At 49.8% G+C, this 16,630-nt stretch overlaps 1 protein-coding gene across 1 annotated transcript in view; it reads right to left on the bottom strand.

Annotated features, from left to right (window-relative positions):
• LOC112109543 (relaxin receptor 1-like) overlaps nt 1-16,630 on the bottom strand; it is a 42,207-nt gene that overhangs the window by 2,948 nt on the left and 22,629 nt on the right. The window contains exons 10-17 of the mRNA XM_024204109.3: nt 14,476-14,550; nt 13,728-13,799; nt 9,072-9,143; nt 7,258-7,329; nt 4,475-4,546; nt 4,278-4,349; nt 1,940-2,169; nt 1,327-1,737 (exon numbers count right to left, since the gene is read on the bottom strand). Of these exons, the coding sequence (XP_024059877.2) occupies nt 1,327-1,737; nt 1,940-2,169; nt 4,278-4,349; nt 4,475-4,546; nt 7,258-7,329; nt 9,072-9,143; nt 13,728-13,799; nt 14,476-14,550 (1,076 nt within the window). The remainder of the gene's footprint in view (nt 1-1,326; nt 1,738-1,939; nt 2,170-4,277; nt 4,350-4,474; nt 4,547-7,257; nt 7,330-9,071; nt 9,144-13,727; nt 13,800-14,475; nt 14,551-16,630) is intronic.

The following is a 16,630-nucleotide window of genomic DNA, read 5'->3' on the forward strand; positions in this document are numbered from 1 at the left end:
TCTTCCCCAAGGGAGCAGCGAGAGCCACGTGGACACAGCCAACCTGAGCTGTAAGGTGATTAAACAGGAAGCTTCTGCCTTGCTAACAGAACAGGAGAGCGTTTGTGAAAGCAATCAAGGGCAGCAGCGCTGTGGGTGTCCTGCTGCCTGGCTAGGACTCTCACTGCCCCACCTGCTCCTCAGATGTGTCTGCACCCCGCTAATCTTCTAGTCCCTGCATGCCTGAGGCCCATCGATGGTCTCCTAGGGTCTGGTTCTGGCCCTGCTCTCCCAGGAGTGCTTTGGCTGGAGGTGGCCTCAGGCCAATGGAGTGGCGGGGGGTTGTTAAGGCACTTTCCCTCTCCTGCAGTAACAAGCAGGTGAGCAGTGATTTATAACAGCAGCCTGGATCTGCATTAAAGCTCCTGGATCTACACACCTGGCACTGTGTGGCTGCACACCCTCAGCTCTGCTGCCACAGGCATGGATGGGTGCTGCACACTTCCGTACAACCCCCTCCCACGGAGAGCAGGGGTGCACCTCAGCCCCCTGGGAAATGCTGCACCAGGCTTGGGGGCTTTGTGGGACCACAAAGGGGTCAAGAGAGGGCTAAAAAAACCTCCTAAGTTTTGCAAAATGTTTCTCATCAGCCCTCGGATGTGTACCAGGGGTCAACATGGGGAAAACATCCCTGGTCCCCTGGCAGCAATGTTCCTTAAGGGGCTAGTTTGCTGATTGCTCTCTCCCACTCTCCCTTCATCTCTAGCAACAGTAACAGCATCCTATCTGCCCTCCCTCCCCCCCAACACCAAGGGCTGCTGCTTCCCTTACCTGTGTGGGATCAACCCTATTTCACCCACTGGCAGCCTGGCTGCAGATTGAACTGAGCCAGATGATAACAACAAGCAGCAGCCTCTTGATGGACTCATGTGACCAATCACCGTCAGCTGTCCTGATGCGGCCCCTAACACTGCAGGGTCTGAGCACCTCCTGCTGGAATGCATTTATCCTCACAGCAGCACTGTGAGGCGGGGTATCCCCATTGGAGATGGGGAACGGAGGCACAGAGAGACTAAGCAATTTGTCCAAGGTCACACAGGCAGCCTGTGCTGCAGCAAGAAATTGACCTTGTGTGTCCCAAGCTAGCACCCTGCCCACTGGACCATCCTACCTCTCACTGCACCTTTCCATGACGCTGACTTTCCTGTTTGACTCTGGGGCAGAGCACACATCAGGGAAAGCAAGTTCCAGGCCCCTGTCTATAGCTGCATGGTGCCTACCATCCCCAAGGCTTGGTGGTACTGTTGTAGCTGAGCAGACATGCCCCATGTCCTGATGATTCCTTACCCAGAAATATCCCGGTGGAGTAGCCCCTGGCTCCTGGTCGCTCGGTCTCATCGGACTGGAGTGGGAAACACACCCCGTTCCTCCCATAGTAGTCCCCAAAGGTCTCCTTGCACCAGAAGGGGACGAGGGTGAGAGAAAAGCCCAACAGCCAGATGACGACCAGCATGGAGAGGGTCCGCTTCTTGCCCGCCCCATAATGGCTGAATGGGAAGACGATGCAGAGATACTTCTCCAGGGTCATGTACGTCAGCAGCAGGACGGACACCTCCGAGGACAGCATGGCCAGGCTGCCCACCAGCTGGCACTGGATGCTCGCCATCCACACCTGGGCGTGCTTGTTGTACTCGCCGGAGAACTTGAGATCAAAGGCTCCAATGAAGAAGAGATAGATTCCCATCAGACAGTCTGCACCTGGGACGGAGACAAGTGTGGAGCATCAACCCATGAGGGTAACCCTTAGCAACAGTCCCATGGGCTCAATAAACCTTATAGAGCTGCTGTTAACAGAAGGCCAAATTTTGCCCTTGGACGGATGGACACACACACATTCTCTCTCTCTCTCTCTCGCCTGACATTGTCCTAGCCAGCCCCTCCATCCCCACCCCCGACTCACAGCAGAGCGATTTGATGGCCATGGTGTGCTGGCTGTTCTCTGTGACAACGAAGGACCTCATGCAGATGACAAAGAGGTTCCCAAAGCAGGTGATGCACGCGATGACCCAGACAAAGACCCTGAGGATGATGTTGGCCAGGAGGTTCTCGAAGGAGGAGATGCCGTCGGTGTTGGGCTTGCAGCTGCGCACGTGCGGAGAGTAGCTGCAATACTGGAACTTCTTAAAGTAGCTGCCAGACAAAGGGATATCGCCTGCGTTAGATCCATGCCCAGGACAGGGGCTCCATCCCTAGAGGCTAACTTGGGAAGAGGCTTGCCCACCTGGCACAGAGCCTCATGCACCTCCCCTTTTGCTCCTCCTTCCTCTCCCCACCTCACCTCCCCCAAACATTCCCCAGGCCCTTCTCCTTCCATTTCCTGAGCCACTCTTTTCATCTCCTTGGAGCAGATTCAGCCTAAACGTATCATAAATGTCTAAACACCGAGTGAGATGTGGCAGCATGGGCGAGGGGCACAGGGCAGGAGCTGGGAACGTGAGCTAGCGATGAGGAAGTCTGCACAGCACCAAGGACTTTGCAAGGCTCTAGCCAGCATATGCAGCCCTTTAGGCTCACGAGCACTCAATCCCCTCAGGACCAAGGATGGGGTTGAAAATTGCAGGCCATCCCTTAACGGGGAGTGATGGCTCTGCTCCACCTATGGGCCAATTTCCTTGTTTGGGATGCTGACGTTCGTACAAGATCACAGCTGCTTTTTATCCCAAAATGCAAGGTCAACGTATAAGCAATCACCCTCGCTGTGCATCCTGACCCCAGTTCAGCAAAGCACTTAGGCATCTGCAGAACTTTAAGCATGTGCCTAAGTACTTCGTTGAATCATGTACTATGTAATGATGCATTTTAATCAATAACTATTCAGTACTTTAAACTAATGCGTACAGAGTTTCCCTCCAACTCAGGACCTCTATCAACATACAACATTTCAAAATCAATCCATCATTAAAACCTTTACAATTCCATTAACAGGGATTCACATTTTATCCAAGGGTTATTTCATATAAATCCCGTCTTTTAAAAACCTCATAAAAGTAATCCTATATCAGCTTGGCAAAACTCTGCATTTTAAAAGGATGACAAACTTCAAAGCAAGGCTCATTTCTGTTCTAATTACACATAAAAGGGGGGAGAAAACAATGTCCTTTTCTATTGCTCATTAACATTACTGGTGCAAAACGTACCCAGGTTTTTAATCAAAACAGACCAATGACAGAAAGTGAAATGTACAGTTATCTTGTACCGTGTACGCTTAAACATTTATAATTGGAGAAAACTAACTGCTTTTTTCTCTGCAAGAAAAGACAAAGCAGCTCACAGCTGGCTGGTTAGTGAAATTTCCCCCCATTTTCCAAGCTGCCTGTCCAGTTTGTGTATCCAGTGCTGGGTTTACAATGGCGGAGCCGGGCCCTTGCTAAGAAGGGGCCCTGGCCTGCTCTGCTTGCACTGCACCCCGAGACCCCGCTGGCTCCCCCTGCCCACCGATTGCTCCTCTCAGCCTGCTGCCCACCGGCTGGCCAAGGGCTCCTCTCCGTCCCCATCCCCACCCCCACCCCCCTGCTTCTCTCTGCCCCCTGGCTGGACCCCCGTGCACCTCCGGCTCTGGGCAGTCTCTGCTTCCCACCACCTCTGGAGCCCCGCTTGTCCTCTCGGAGCTGAGCCGCCTGGGACTGGTGCAGAAGCCTGGTCAGTCTTAGGTCTCAGACCGTGGGCGGGGACGACAGTGGTGGGGAGGGAGGTGCTTGGCTGGGCCTCTCCAGGCAAGTGGGTCCTCAGGGAGGCCCACTCCCAAGGAGCCGGAGCGATTCCTCACCCCAGGCCCAGCCCTGGCTGCACTGGCAGCTCAGCCTGGCCTCCCAGCAGGGCCAGTGAGTGTGGCCGGGAGGCAGGCCATGGGGGAGTGGGTCACACACAGATTAATGCTTATGGGTAAAACACCTTTAAATATTGTGGCGTTTGTGTGTCCCCAGACCTGGAACTTGTTCCCCCATCTCTCTTGGCACAGTTTAGACTGTGGCTGCTCTAAACTAAGCCTTGTTGGCTATGACACTCCAGAGGCCTTTTTGCCAGCTAGGGATTCCCAGAAAGCAGTGTCTTGATCCTGGCACACTCTCTGTGTGGGGTGGCATAGAAATATCTATCTGGGGAGATCCAGCTGTTTTCTGGGCATCGCAGAAGGACATATCGACTGAGGATTGAGCCCAGTTTGTTTAATTTTTCCTGGCACTAACTTCTACCACAGCAACAGAAGCTCCCAATCCTTTTCCCCACTCCCAAGTACTCACATGTGAGACAGATTGGTGAGTTTCTGGAACATGCGAGTCTGGATGTTGGGGATCTCCAGACCTTCAATACTCCTGTAAAAATCAATGCAACAGAAGACATGAGCTAGCTTGGCTCTCCACCTGGCCTGAGGCGACAGGCTCAAGGGGCTTTAGGGGAGGCAGAGCTCTTCAGTGCCTGTACTGCTGTTCACACTTACAGAGAGCGCAGGTGGGGCAGGCTGTCAAATTGGTCGGCAAAGATCTGCTTCAGGGGGTTGTAGGAAATATTTCTGCAAACAGAAAAAGCAGTCTTTCTTTCCAGAAACTCCCCACAAAACCTGAAAGCCGAGATCTCCCCAGGGCCGCCGGTAGAGATGATGCTTGCTTATGTTAAATAGAAATATGCTGAAATGTGAGTAGAGAGCAATTTGTGGGCCTAAATTTGGGCTTGATAATAATAAGGAACGTAATATCTGAGTGAAGTGAGACAATTCAGAGGCAAGTTAGAGATAAGCTAGGACATAACCCCAGGTCATGTTATAAACATATTTTGGTTTTAACAAGTGGTTTAGACAAAATGTGAATGTGTTGGCAGCATGTTACCTGTATTTAGGGTGACCAGACGTCCCGATAAATTTTTTTTTGCCCCCCTCCCCCCCCACATGTGTCCCGATATTTTCTTCCCCTCATCTGGTCACCCTACCTGTATTGATACTTATTGGAGTGGTATTTATGCAGATGTTAATTAAGATGATGTTTAGTGTTAAATAGCCAATAAGAAAGTAAAAATATTTAATTATGGTAGCAGAAATATAGAAAAGGTAAAAGGGAGGCTTAATGCTAATTAATTATGGGGTGGTCGTATAATTGATTATAAAAGGGTGGTGCGCTGCTTTTAGGTTAGCATGCTCATCCACCATCAAGGTACCGTTAGAGAAAGGATTATACACCCCATCTTCTTGTGCAGGGAGTGAGCACCCCCCAATGCACCAGGTCATCTTGGACTGCAGGCACCACTGCAGTGTGAGGTTATATTGTAATGGCTGTTGGTTGAACTGATTATTTTATTTTGAGTCTATCCCCCATTGGGTCAGTCACAGTTCGCCACTAAATCTGTAACTGCCCTGGAGGCTCGAACCCGAACGTGTTCAGTCTGGTTCTATTCCTTAGCTGCAAACTATTAACTGGGAACACATAAACCAAGGCCACACCAGGAGCAAACCCATGGCAGACTTTCCCCTGGCCTCAGACTCCCCTGCCTCTCTTGAAACAGTAACATACCCGCTGTTACGTACTGGCTGCGACTGGCACGGTCAACCTAGGGAGACCACCTGCAAGTGTGAGGGAATGCACTGTGCCTGGGAAGGCAGCGCAGTCAAGTGGACTGATGAACAGCACTAGATAAGAGCTGGGTACTATTATTATTGTTCCTCTGCTGAAGCTGCCAGAACAGGGCCAAGCAGTGCTGTGGGCCCAGACCACTGTTTCCTTTCAATTAGGCCAACAAACAACTGGCAGCTATTGTGGGTGCTACTTATCTGGGTTGGATTTGACCCGATGACTCAGAAGCAAAAGGCTGGTTAGCCCATGTGACGCATGGCCAGAAAGGGTTAAACATCCTGCAAAATAAATAACCCTCAAAAGACGTGAGGAGATAATGTTTGTGTTTTTGTGAATTTACATATGTATGAGTAGGGTCCACAATGTAATCAACAGGCCCTGTCTATGCTGGATTCTGATAGTCCAGAGATCAAAAGAACATCCTAGCATTTAAAATAGGTGGGAGGGATAGCTCAGTGGTTTGAGCATTGGCCTGCTAAACTCAGGCTTGTGAGTTCAATCCTTGTGGGGGCCACTTAAGGATCTGGGGCAAAATCAGTACTTGGTCCTGCTAGTGAAGGCAGGGGGCTGGACTCGATGACCTTTCAAGGTCCCTTCCAGTTCTGGGAGATAGGATATCTCAATTAATTAATTAAAAAAATGAACGTAAACATGGGGAAATCTCGGTATTCATCTCTCTTTGAAATGTACTGTGAATGCTGGAGGAACAAGCAAATGGCCTTATGTTAATTCTATAGCTAAGTACCAGCGATGAACTTCCTACAAAGTCATCCTAATGACCTTTTGTTCCTGGAGGAACCCCCAACTTGTCAAAGAGGACATGAAATTGTATAAAAGATCCTTGGGTCCTGATTCTGTCATCTCAGCTCTGCTTGAGGCTTCATACAGGGGGAGCTTAGACAAAAGGACTGAGATCCCAGTCCTAAACTGGCACATCCTGCAATGACTTTGGACTATAACCTATGAACTATTTCTGAAAGAACTCTTTGCAATTACAAAGCTCACCATCTCTGCTATGAATCTGAACCTCAATGAATTGAACTCGTGTCTGTATGTATATCGATCTTTTAACCATTCTCTCTCTCTCTCTTTTGTTTTTTAATAAATTTTAGTTTAGTTAAGAATTGGCTGTAGCGTGTATTTGGATAAGATTTGGAATATTCAATAATCTGAGAAGCAATGTGTCTGATCCTTTGGGATTGGTAGAACCTTATCTTTAATACAATGAAATAAGATTTACAGAAATTTTCATCATATTTGACATGAGTACCTGGATGGAGGCCTGAGGCTGGATCACTTTAAGGGAACTGTGTTGTTTGGAGTTTTGAGTAACCAGTAAGGTAATAAAAAAGCTGTTTTATACTGGCTTGGTAAATCTAAGTATTGGAATATCCACTAGTTTTTGCGGGTTTGGCTGCCCCATTCTTTGTAGTTCACCCTAATTGAGTGACCACAGCTGGTCACCACTGGGACCCTGGTCACAGCCCATTAACAATTCCCTGAACCAGGTGGTCCCCCTAGAGCTGCACTCTGTGCACCCCTCATGGACAGCTGGCTGCCTATGCTGCTCTCTGTGGTACCCCTTGAAGATCCTTTATAGTAACAAATGCCAGAGGGGCGGCTCAGATTAAGGCTTGGGGAGCTCCGATACAGTACTCACAGCTGCTGGAGGTCATGCAGGTTACTGAATAAAGATGGTGGAAGTTCCTCCAGTCTATTGTAAGACAGGTCACTGTGCAAACAAAAGCAAGATTTCAGACAGCTGGTTGTTGGGGTTCAGCGGGGGGGGGGGGAAGGGTGCTATATGCACACATCATAAAACTGTTACAATTGGGTAGCAAATGATAGCCCCAAGAATGGCTCAGAGCTGGAGTAACTAGACCGTTGCAGGTCTGTGCAAGTTCAGGTGCTTGCAGAGCTCTGTGTAAATGGGCGGGACTGGGGGCAGGCGAAGCATAGCAGAAGTCATGCAGATTGGGGTAGAGGTGCTTGGCAGAGCTAAGGGGGGAGCCCAGGCCTGGAATAGCAGGCAGTGCTGCTGGTAAGGCTTGTGGTGCATTAGAACGTAACATAAGAATGGCCATGCTGGGTCAGAACAATGGTCCATCTAGCCCAGTGTCCTGTCTTCCAACAGGGGCCAGTGCCAGGTGCTTCAGAGGGAATGAACAGAACAGGGAAATTAGAAAGTGATCCATCCCCTGTCATACAGTCCCCTCTTTTGGCAAAGACTTAATGACACCCAGGGCATGGGGTTGCATCACTGATAATTTTAGCTAATAACCACTGATGGACCTATTCTCCATGAACTTATCTAATTCTTTTTTTTCACCCAGTTATACTTTGGGCCATCACAACATTCCCTGGCAACAAGTTCCACAGGCTGACTATGTGTTGTGTGAAGAAATACGTCCTTATGTTTGTTATAAACCTGCTGCCTATTAATTTAATTGGGTGATCCTGGTGCTTGTGTTCTGTGAAGGGGTAAAGAACACTTCCTTAGTCACTTTCTCTACACCATTCATGATTTTATAGACCTCCATCATATCCCCCCCTTAGTTGTCTCTTTTCTAAGTTGAACAGTCCCAGTCTTTTTAATCTCTCTTCATACAGAAGCTGTTCCATACCTCTCATCATTTTTGTTGCCCTTCACTGTATTTTTTCCAAAGTCTTTCCAATATATTTTTTGAGATGGGGTGACCAGAACTGCATGCAGTATTCTAGGTGTGGGCGTACAATTGATTTTTATAGAGGCATTATGATATTTTCTGTTTTATTTATCCCTTTCCTAATGGGTCCTAACATTCTGTTGGCTTTTTTGACTGCTGCTGCACATTGAGCAGATGTTTTCAGAGAATTATCCACTATGACTCCAAGATTTCTTTCTTGAGTGGTAACAGCTAATTTAGACCCCATGATTTTGTATGTACAGTTGGGATTATGCTTCCCAATGCACATTACTTTGCACTTATCAACACTGAATTTCATCAGCCAGTCACCTAGTTTTGGAACTCTTCATAGACTTAACAATCTCGAGTAATTTTGTATCATCTGCAAACTTTGCACCTCATTTTCCAGATCATTTCTGAATATGCTGATATTGCCCAGCCTGTGTGGGGGTGCAGGACAGGAACAGGAAAGGGTGCTGCAGATCAGGAGTGAAGAGCTTTAGCAGAGCTGGGAGAAGGGGAAGCTTGGACCCACCTACCAGCACTATATCCGGCAACATCAGCGTTCCACTTTCATAAGCATCAAATAGATGTAGAGGTTATTAAAAGCTACCTGTAGGTGGAGCAGCCAAGCACCCAAGTGTCAGGAAACTATTCACCAAGGGAGAACGAATAGATCCCCCCACAGGATCATGAGCAAATGATCATGGTCAAGACAGTGACACAATCACAACAACCACTGACACGCCGTTGACCACGAGGGGTGGAGGAGGGGCACTGCATCTGGGAAATCAATAGCAATACTTACAGCTCCACCAGCCTGTTCAGTTTGGAAAACGCCCCTTCCTGGATCCATTTGATCTTGTTTCTGCGCAGAATCCTGGAGGAGGAGAGAGAAGCTCTGGTGAAAAGCAGCCCTTCATTTCCCAGTTCCTTCCAGGGACTCTGATGACTTTAGAACTGAGCACGGCACGAAGGAGATCTTAACGCTGGAATTCTGAGAGGCTTGTTTGAGGCCACGCACCCAGGCCTGCTCTGTTCCTTACATAGCACGTGTTTACTGCTAAACTTGTGCCAGTCCCACTGATACACTCACATGGATCCGAACTCCACATCCAAACACTTATATTTGGGGAAGAGCAGCTCCAGGGTTGAACTGTGGGGTTCAGGGAGAGCTCACAACTAAACACAGAATCAGACGAGTCCATAAGAATCTGTCGGAGTGTGAACCAAACAGAGCTGACAGTGCAATCCAACACTACACAAAGCTCATCTGGCTCCAAGCCAAATTCAGAACTCAGGACGGTTCGTTGTCTGCGATTTGGGCACCTTTGGTATGAACATCCGTATCCAGTATTGAATGAACCATGGTTTTCCAGTGCAGCCACAAGAGCCACAGGTTGTGTCACTTATTGAAGTGCCAGTTTGGAGGGAGTTTCAGTGCCCTCTCTGGATTTGACCTCCCAGGCCCTCAGTGAAAAATTAAGGGAGGGATAAAACTGAACAACATGCTCAGACAATTTCCTGAAGCCCTGAACATTCATCCATGGCTCTGGCAAGGAACTGGAACTGCTGCTGCCCCTGCCACATGGAGGATATTTCCAGACCCCTCGTACCTATATATCAGCTACTCCTTTTACTAGCTGAACTATGGAGCTCAGCTCCCCAGGCTGGGAGCTGTGGTACAGGCAGGGCCGGCTCCAGGCACCAGCCCAGCAAGCGGGTGCTTGGGGCGGCCAAGGGGAAGGGGCGGCACGTCGGGCTCTTCGGCGGCAGGTCCCTCTCGGAGGGAAGCACCTGCCGCTGAATTTCCGCTGAAGAAGAAAGTGGCGCAGTGGAGCTGCCGCCGGAGTGCCGCTGATCGCAATTGCGATCGCGGCTTCTTCCCCCCCCCCCCCCGACGCTTGGGGTGGCAAAAACCCTGGAGCCGGTCCTGGGTACAGGAGGTCCTGCCCTGGATGTAGTTTGCTCATGACCATTGTGTGTGTGTCTTTATTGTCTGTGGAAGGTATTCTTTAGCCCAGGCTGTGGCTGCCATAATTAAATACCCACCCATGGGGAGTGGGTGGGAATGCTGCATTGGGAGAGGCTCACGTCCTTGCCAAACATTTAATCTAGGAATACCCACCCCCACTGCTTAGTTATCAGGTCCTCATTATCACCAGACCTCAGCTAGGCCGGGATAGTTGCAGAGAGAAGACAGAGTGAGGGAAGGAGGGCTGGGGAAGTTCTTCCTGCTGTCCCACACCACCCCGCGTATTAGCCTCTTCTTGTCTGTTTCATCTCCTCATAAAGCTGTCACTTGTGCTGGTGTCATTGGCAGGGCGTGTTTATGCCTTCTGTCTTGCCCCGGCTTATGTTTCCATGACGCTGACATAACTCTTCTTAGAAACACATTCCTGATCAAAGCCAAAAGTGCTTGGATGCTTGGCTTGAAGGAAGCATTGCATTGTGGGGAGGAAGCCACTCACTCTCCTCCCATCTTTGGCAGCATGGGGCAGGGAGAGTTCTTGCTAAGGGAACACAGGGTTCAGCCTCTTGGGATAAAATGTCTAGTGGCCTCCTCTGTGAGCCGTACAGGCTGTGTCAGCTTTCTGTGGCTGAAAATAGGTCCTTCCAAAGCATTCGTTCCTTTGAGAAGGTATCAAGGGGGGAGCTGAGGGTGGATCATTGACAACGTCCCCTGGAAATCACTGCAAAATACAAACGAGTCTTCAGGCTGCAGTCCAGCCCCCGTGCGACACACGCACGAGTCTCCAGCTCAATCCATTTGTTAATGGCTGCTCACTTCTTACTTGCCCACAGATGCCCTGAGAGTAATAAGTGTTGGCAGTGCCCACAAACGGGTTATAGAGGGCAGGGAAATACGAAGCACCATGCTCCGAAGCTGCATGCCAAAGACGGGCTGGGGCCCAGCAAGGAAAGTGAAGTGCTGGAAGGCTGCTACTTCAGTGGAGACTGTACTGCTCCCTGCTTTGGGGTTCCCACACTGCACACACATTACAAAGCCATCAGGCTCACTTAGGGTATGTCTACACTGCAAGCAGACACCCCCGGCTGGCCTGTTTCAGGGGCTGGCAAGGCCGGGCTAAGGGGCTGTTTAATTGCAGTGTAGATGTTCAGGCTCTTTTTGGACCCTCCCACTTCACAGGGTCCTAGAGACCGTGCACCACCCGAATGGCTACACTTAGCCCGAGCCACGTGAGCCCAAGTCAGCTGACATGGGCCAGCCACAGGTGTCTAGTTGCAGTGTAGACAGTCCCAGTGCCAGGGAGCTGACCCCCAGTTCTAGAGGGGGCAGGAGCATACGGGGCAGAGTCTGGGCACCATACACAGAGAGAGCAGGAACTCCGATGAGGCAGAACTCCTGGGTACTGAGTTCTGGAATGTGCCGCCAATGCTCCATCAGCTGCAGGGTTGTTCCCAGAGGGTCTGGGAAAGCTCGGAATTACAAGGTTTCATAGAATCATAGAAATGTACCGCTGGCAGGACCCCAGAACTCTTCTACTCCAGTCCCCTGTGCTGAGGCATTTGGAAACACCTGGGATCACTCAGAAAATGAGGATGAAATGCATCAATTGGAATGTCTCCTTGCCTTGACTATGAAAATGCCTTTGGAAATTAGCTCTTTGATAACTCAGGCTGCAACAGAGCCCAAGTGTTTCAGATGAGAAATGGCATAATAATAATAGTGCCAGTTAGAACAGTATTTTGTACACTGCAGTCCTTGATTACTGCTCAGGAGTGCTTGACTTGTGTCCCGCATGCAGACCGAGGAGGTACCTGGTTTGTTTGTACCATCACACCAGCCGCTCACACACACACTGGCTGTGTTACTGCAGGCCTAACCACTTCTAAAACTCAGGGCCAACATTTTCCCATGTGGGTGCCTAAAGTTAATTAAAATTAACTAATTAAAAGTGGGCTGCTTTTCAGAGCACCTGCAGCTCTCAGTGACTTTAGAGGATGATCAGCACTTCTGAAATGTTGCCTCAGGCCCATACTGCCCCTTTATCTGAGGTGCTCAAAGTGTTTCACAAACCTTCATGAGTGAAGAGCGAACATCCCTCTGTTCATTAGACCAGATGACCTAATGGGCCTTTGCCATCTCCAATAGCCAGGGCTCTATGATTAATTATTTAAGCCTCCCAAATCCCTTGCCAGGTGAGCAAGTAACTGGGTGCATCAAGCTAAAAGTAACGGGACTTACTTGGGGATTATACCATTGTTAACACAGCTTGGGGAACGGGGAAATCTTCCTCAGGATACAGGAGGCGATCCTGCCAAAGCCACTATCAGCTATTGTTCAGATAAGCCTTGGATTTACTCACCTACTCCAATCTGACAGCTTTGGGAAAGGATCCAGTGAGGCATTCCCAGTACCCTGGATAATAATCACCCCTCACTTTGGGAGGACAGGCTTGACTGCACATTCCATTCATGCCACTGTCCCATGGACAATTTGTAACTTGTGTATATGAATAACATATACAGGGCATGCAAGTTTATTAGCCTTATTTTGCAGGGCTCCAGAGGCTGAGCCTTCTGGGAAATATATCAACATCATGTTTAGGAAAACTAGACTCTAGGCCAGGGCTGCATCTTCTCTGGGAGAATTCCTTGGCTTTGTGAGCTCCTGGAAAGCAGCAGCACTATAGCCTGACACTGTAAACGAACACTGCAGGCCAGATATGAAATTGACCAAAAATAGACTTTAGGAATGAGGGGCAAAAAAAGAACTGGCACGTGTTTAACAGGCTGAGAACCTACTAGGCAGGCTTTATATTTTTCTTCTTTAAAAGACGAATGTAAAAGGGATTTTAGTGCTAGTGAAAGGTTCTGGGTGGCGAGCGAATCACTTTGCCCACACAACAGCTACAGCGTGGGCAGCAGAAAGGTGACCTGTCTCCACATCCCACCCTCTGCCTTAGTCTTTGCTCCAAGGGTACTAGCTCATTCTCCATGGTTTGTGATGTGGACAGGTGTTAGCCTCACCAGCTCATGTCTTGTTGGTCACCGAATGGCCATCAATGGCTTTTGCTCATTACTAACCTGAGCAGATGTCAAAGCAGTGAACTAGAGGTGAAATCTCTGGCCCCCATTACCAAGTATAAATGCAGATGTACAACCGATATTTAAAATACCATGAAATTGTCTCTACTGTTGCTGTTTATAAACATAGGTTGTGTGCCATAAAATGGATTCAAGATGCCAGATCTGCAGTAGGGACAAAGCGGCCTAGCTCTGTTGAAGTCATTGGACCTGCCCTGATTTATACGAGCTGAGAACCTGGCCCAAGGTCGCTGGTGTTACACCCAATTCATAGCATGACCCAGCTGATAGATGAGGTCCCTGGTGATTTCCCCCATGCAGGTTAGGGTTGAAGGGGTGACTCCATAGCCACGCCAGATCCCACTCTCCCCCCCACACCTTAGTGTACGGCCAGTGGAGGGTTGGTACTCACAGCACAGTGAAGGTGTTGCATTCCTGGAACACTGAGCTCCTTAGAGCATGGATCTGGTTTCCTTCCAGCTCCCTAGAGAAAGAGCAGTAGCTGGGTTTCCGTGGATAGCAAACCTTCACCTTACTGATCCCCCTCCAACCTAGATGTCCTCGGCCAGACAAATTGTTGCTTCTCCCTGGACAGAAGGGAGTCTGTCCCGATGCCACCCATGAGAGCAGAGCTCCTGACCCCAGCTGCCTGGCAGCGGTGTGAGAACTGACCCCAAAGATCATTGTCTCTGGTCCTGCTTTCTGTGTCACTGTCAAAAACTCCACTATCCCCTCATCTCCCAGGCTCACGACCTCCCTATCCTCTTGATTTCCTTTCTCTGACGCATGCTCTCACTATGGCCTTTCATTGCTTCCTCTCTAATATCCACCCTGTCCCCTCGCTCCCCTCTGTTAAAACACCTTTGCTTGTCTCTCGTCTGCTGCAGCCTTCTCCTCTCTGCCTTTCCAGTCCAGCCAAATCACCTCAAGCTAACCCCTGCTCTGATCGCATCTACCGCGCTGCCCTGCAGAATACCAAGAGAGACACAGCTGCTTCTCCTCGCCCCCTAGCCTGCACTGGGAATACCCCCACCCAACCTGCTCACAAGAATGCCACTGGCGGGGGTGGGCTGAGGTGCCTGTGCCTTATTCTGGCTAACCCAACACCACAGCCTCTGCCGATTCAGACACCAGATCTCCACACCAGGGCAGGTACTCACAGCCAGCTGAGTTTCGGCATTTCTGCACATACGGAAGTGTTGGGCATGCTACTCAGGGAGTTGTTCAGCATGTACCTGGTTGGGAAGCAATAAGAAAATCTTAGATGGGGTGGGATCTGAGTTACTACAGAGAATTCTTTCCTGGGTGTCTGGCTGGTGAGTCTTGCCCATACGCTCAGGGTTTAGCTGATCACCATATCTGGAGTCGAGAATGAATTTTCCTCCAGGGCAGATTGGCAGAAGCCCTGGAGGTTTTTCTCCTTCCTCTGCAGCATGGGGCACAGGTCACTTGCTGGAAGATTCTCTGCACCTTGAAGTCTTTAAACCAGGATTTGAGGACTTCAATGGCTCAGACACAGGTTTGATACAGGAGTGGGTGGGTGAGATTCTGTGGCCAGCATTGTGCAGGAGGTCAGACTAGATGATCATAATGGTCCCTTCTGACCTTAAAGTCTATGAGTCTATTAATGCCTAGTACATGTGCCCAGTACACAGGGGGGATTGGCACTGCATTCCTGGCACAGTCACTAATGCCTCTGAGCCTGAAATGCAGTTACCTATCTATGCTGAATACAGTACGTGCAACATTTCACTAGGCCTGTCCTCGCAGTCTGTCTGTCATAGACAGCTCTCCAATGGCTCCCACGGTAGTAGGGAGTCACACTCCCTGTGTGCAGAGATCACAGGTCATTGAGCCAATCCATTGCACAGATATTAGTGGTTGCTGTTAGTTTCACTCATTTCCTTTAGGGTACTGACTCAGATAACCACAATTTATAGATAAGATTATCTTCAGCGGGGTTCCTGTGGAAATAATGGTATATGCTCATGTAATGACAGACTGTATCCTAATGCATGCATACAAGAGGGCCAAAATCAGGTTGCACAGGCAACCCACAGCAATTGCAGGGAAAGGCCTGCTCAGTCTGTGTAGCCCTGGCTGGAGCATGCTTGCTGCAGACAGCAGCTTCAGAGAATGTAGCTCCCTAACTCTAGCAATTCTCTACCAAGCAGGTGGGAACTTCAATTTTTCAAAGGTTTATAACTTGGCCAAATGTGAGTAGTTTTTCCCCAAGAACAACAAAAGACACATCCCTGCCAAATGTCAAGTCCCTGCTCCAGGGCATGGAGGTGCTAGAGCTTCTCAACAAAATGGTTGTGGGAATATTTTTGAACATGGGCAAAACAAAGCATTTCCCCCTAATCTTGTTCTGATTAATGGCTGAACCATTTTTGCTGAAATGTCCCCAAAACATTCTGCCTGAGGCACATGCCTGGCACGGAAAATTTTAGACAAACAATTAAAGTTTGGCAAAGTTGTAAGAAAAAGAAACAGGGTCATACACTGTGAAGTGTTGGGCAACATTACGGATAGGCGGCATCAGCAGCTCTGCCTATAATTAAGTGCCAGACACTGAGATCTTTATTCAGGCAAAACTACCAGTGGAGATTTGCCTGCATTAGGACAGAATAATAGTGGTAAGATTTGGCCTTAAATACAGTGCAGCAAAGGAAAGGAATGGTATAGATCAGTGCTTCTCAACCGGTGGGTCACAAACATTGTGGGGAGGGAATCACTCACAAATGACAATCGGGGGAGGAGGGGAAGCGCAAAACATTGACACTTTTAGTACTATCTAAAGCAGAGGTGGGCAAACTACGGCCCGCGGGCCACATCCGGCCCACGGGACTGTCCTGCCTGGCCCTTGCGCTCCTGGCCGGGGAGGCTGTCCCCCCTCCCCTGCAGCCACGCCGCCGCGCGGGCAGCGCTCTGGGCAGTGGAGCGGCGTGCTCCTGCAGAGCTGAGCGGCAGCCTGTCTAGCTTCGGCTGGGCAGCGCGACTGCCAGACATGCTGCTCTGAGCAGCATGGTAAGGGGGCCGGGGCTGTGGCGTTGGATAAGGGGCGGGGGGTCCGGGGGACAGTCAGGAGACAGGGAGCAGGGGGCATTTGGATGGGGTGGAGGTTCTGGGGAGGGCGGTCAGGGGATGGGAAGCGGGGGGTTTGGATAAGCGTGGGAGTCCCAAGGGGCGTGTCAGGGGGCGGGGGTGTGGATAGGGATCACGAGATGGGGAACAGGGGTGTTGGATAGGCATGGGGGTCCTGGGGGCCTGTCAGGGGGCGGGGATGTGGATAGGGGTCGGGGCAGTCAGGGG

This window comes from Terrapene carolina, unplaced genomic scaffold (assembly GCF_002925995.2).
Source record: "Terrapene carolina triunguis isolate 2854851 unplaced genomic scaffold, T_m_triunguis-2.0 Scaffold131, whole genome shotgun sequence".
Classification (NCBI taxonomy): Eukaryota; Metazoa; Chordata; order Testudines; family Emydidae; genus Terrapene; species Terrapene triunguis.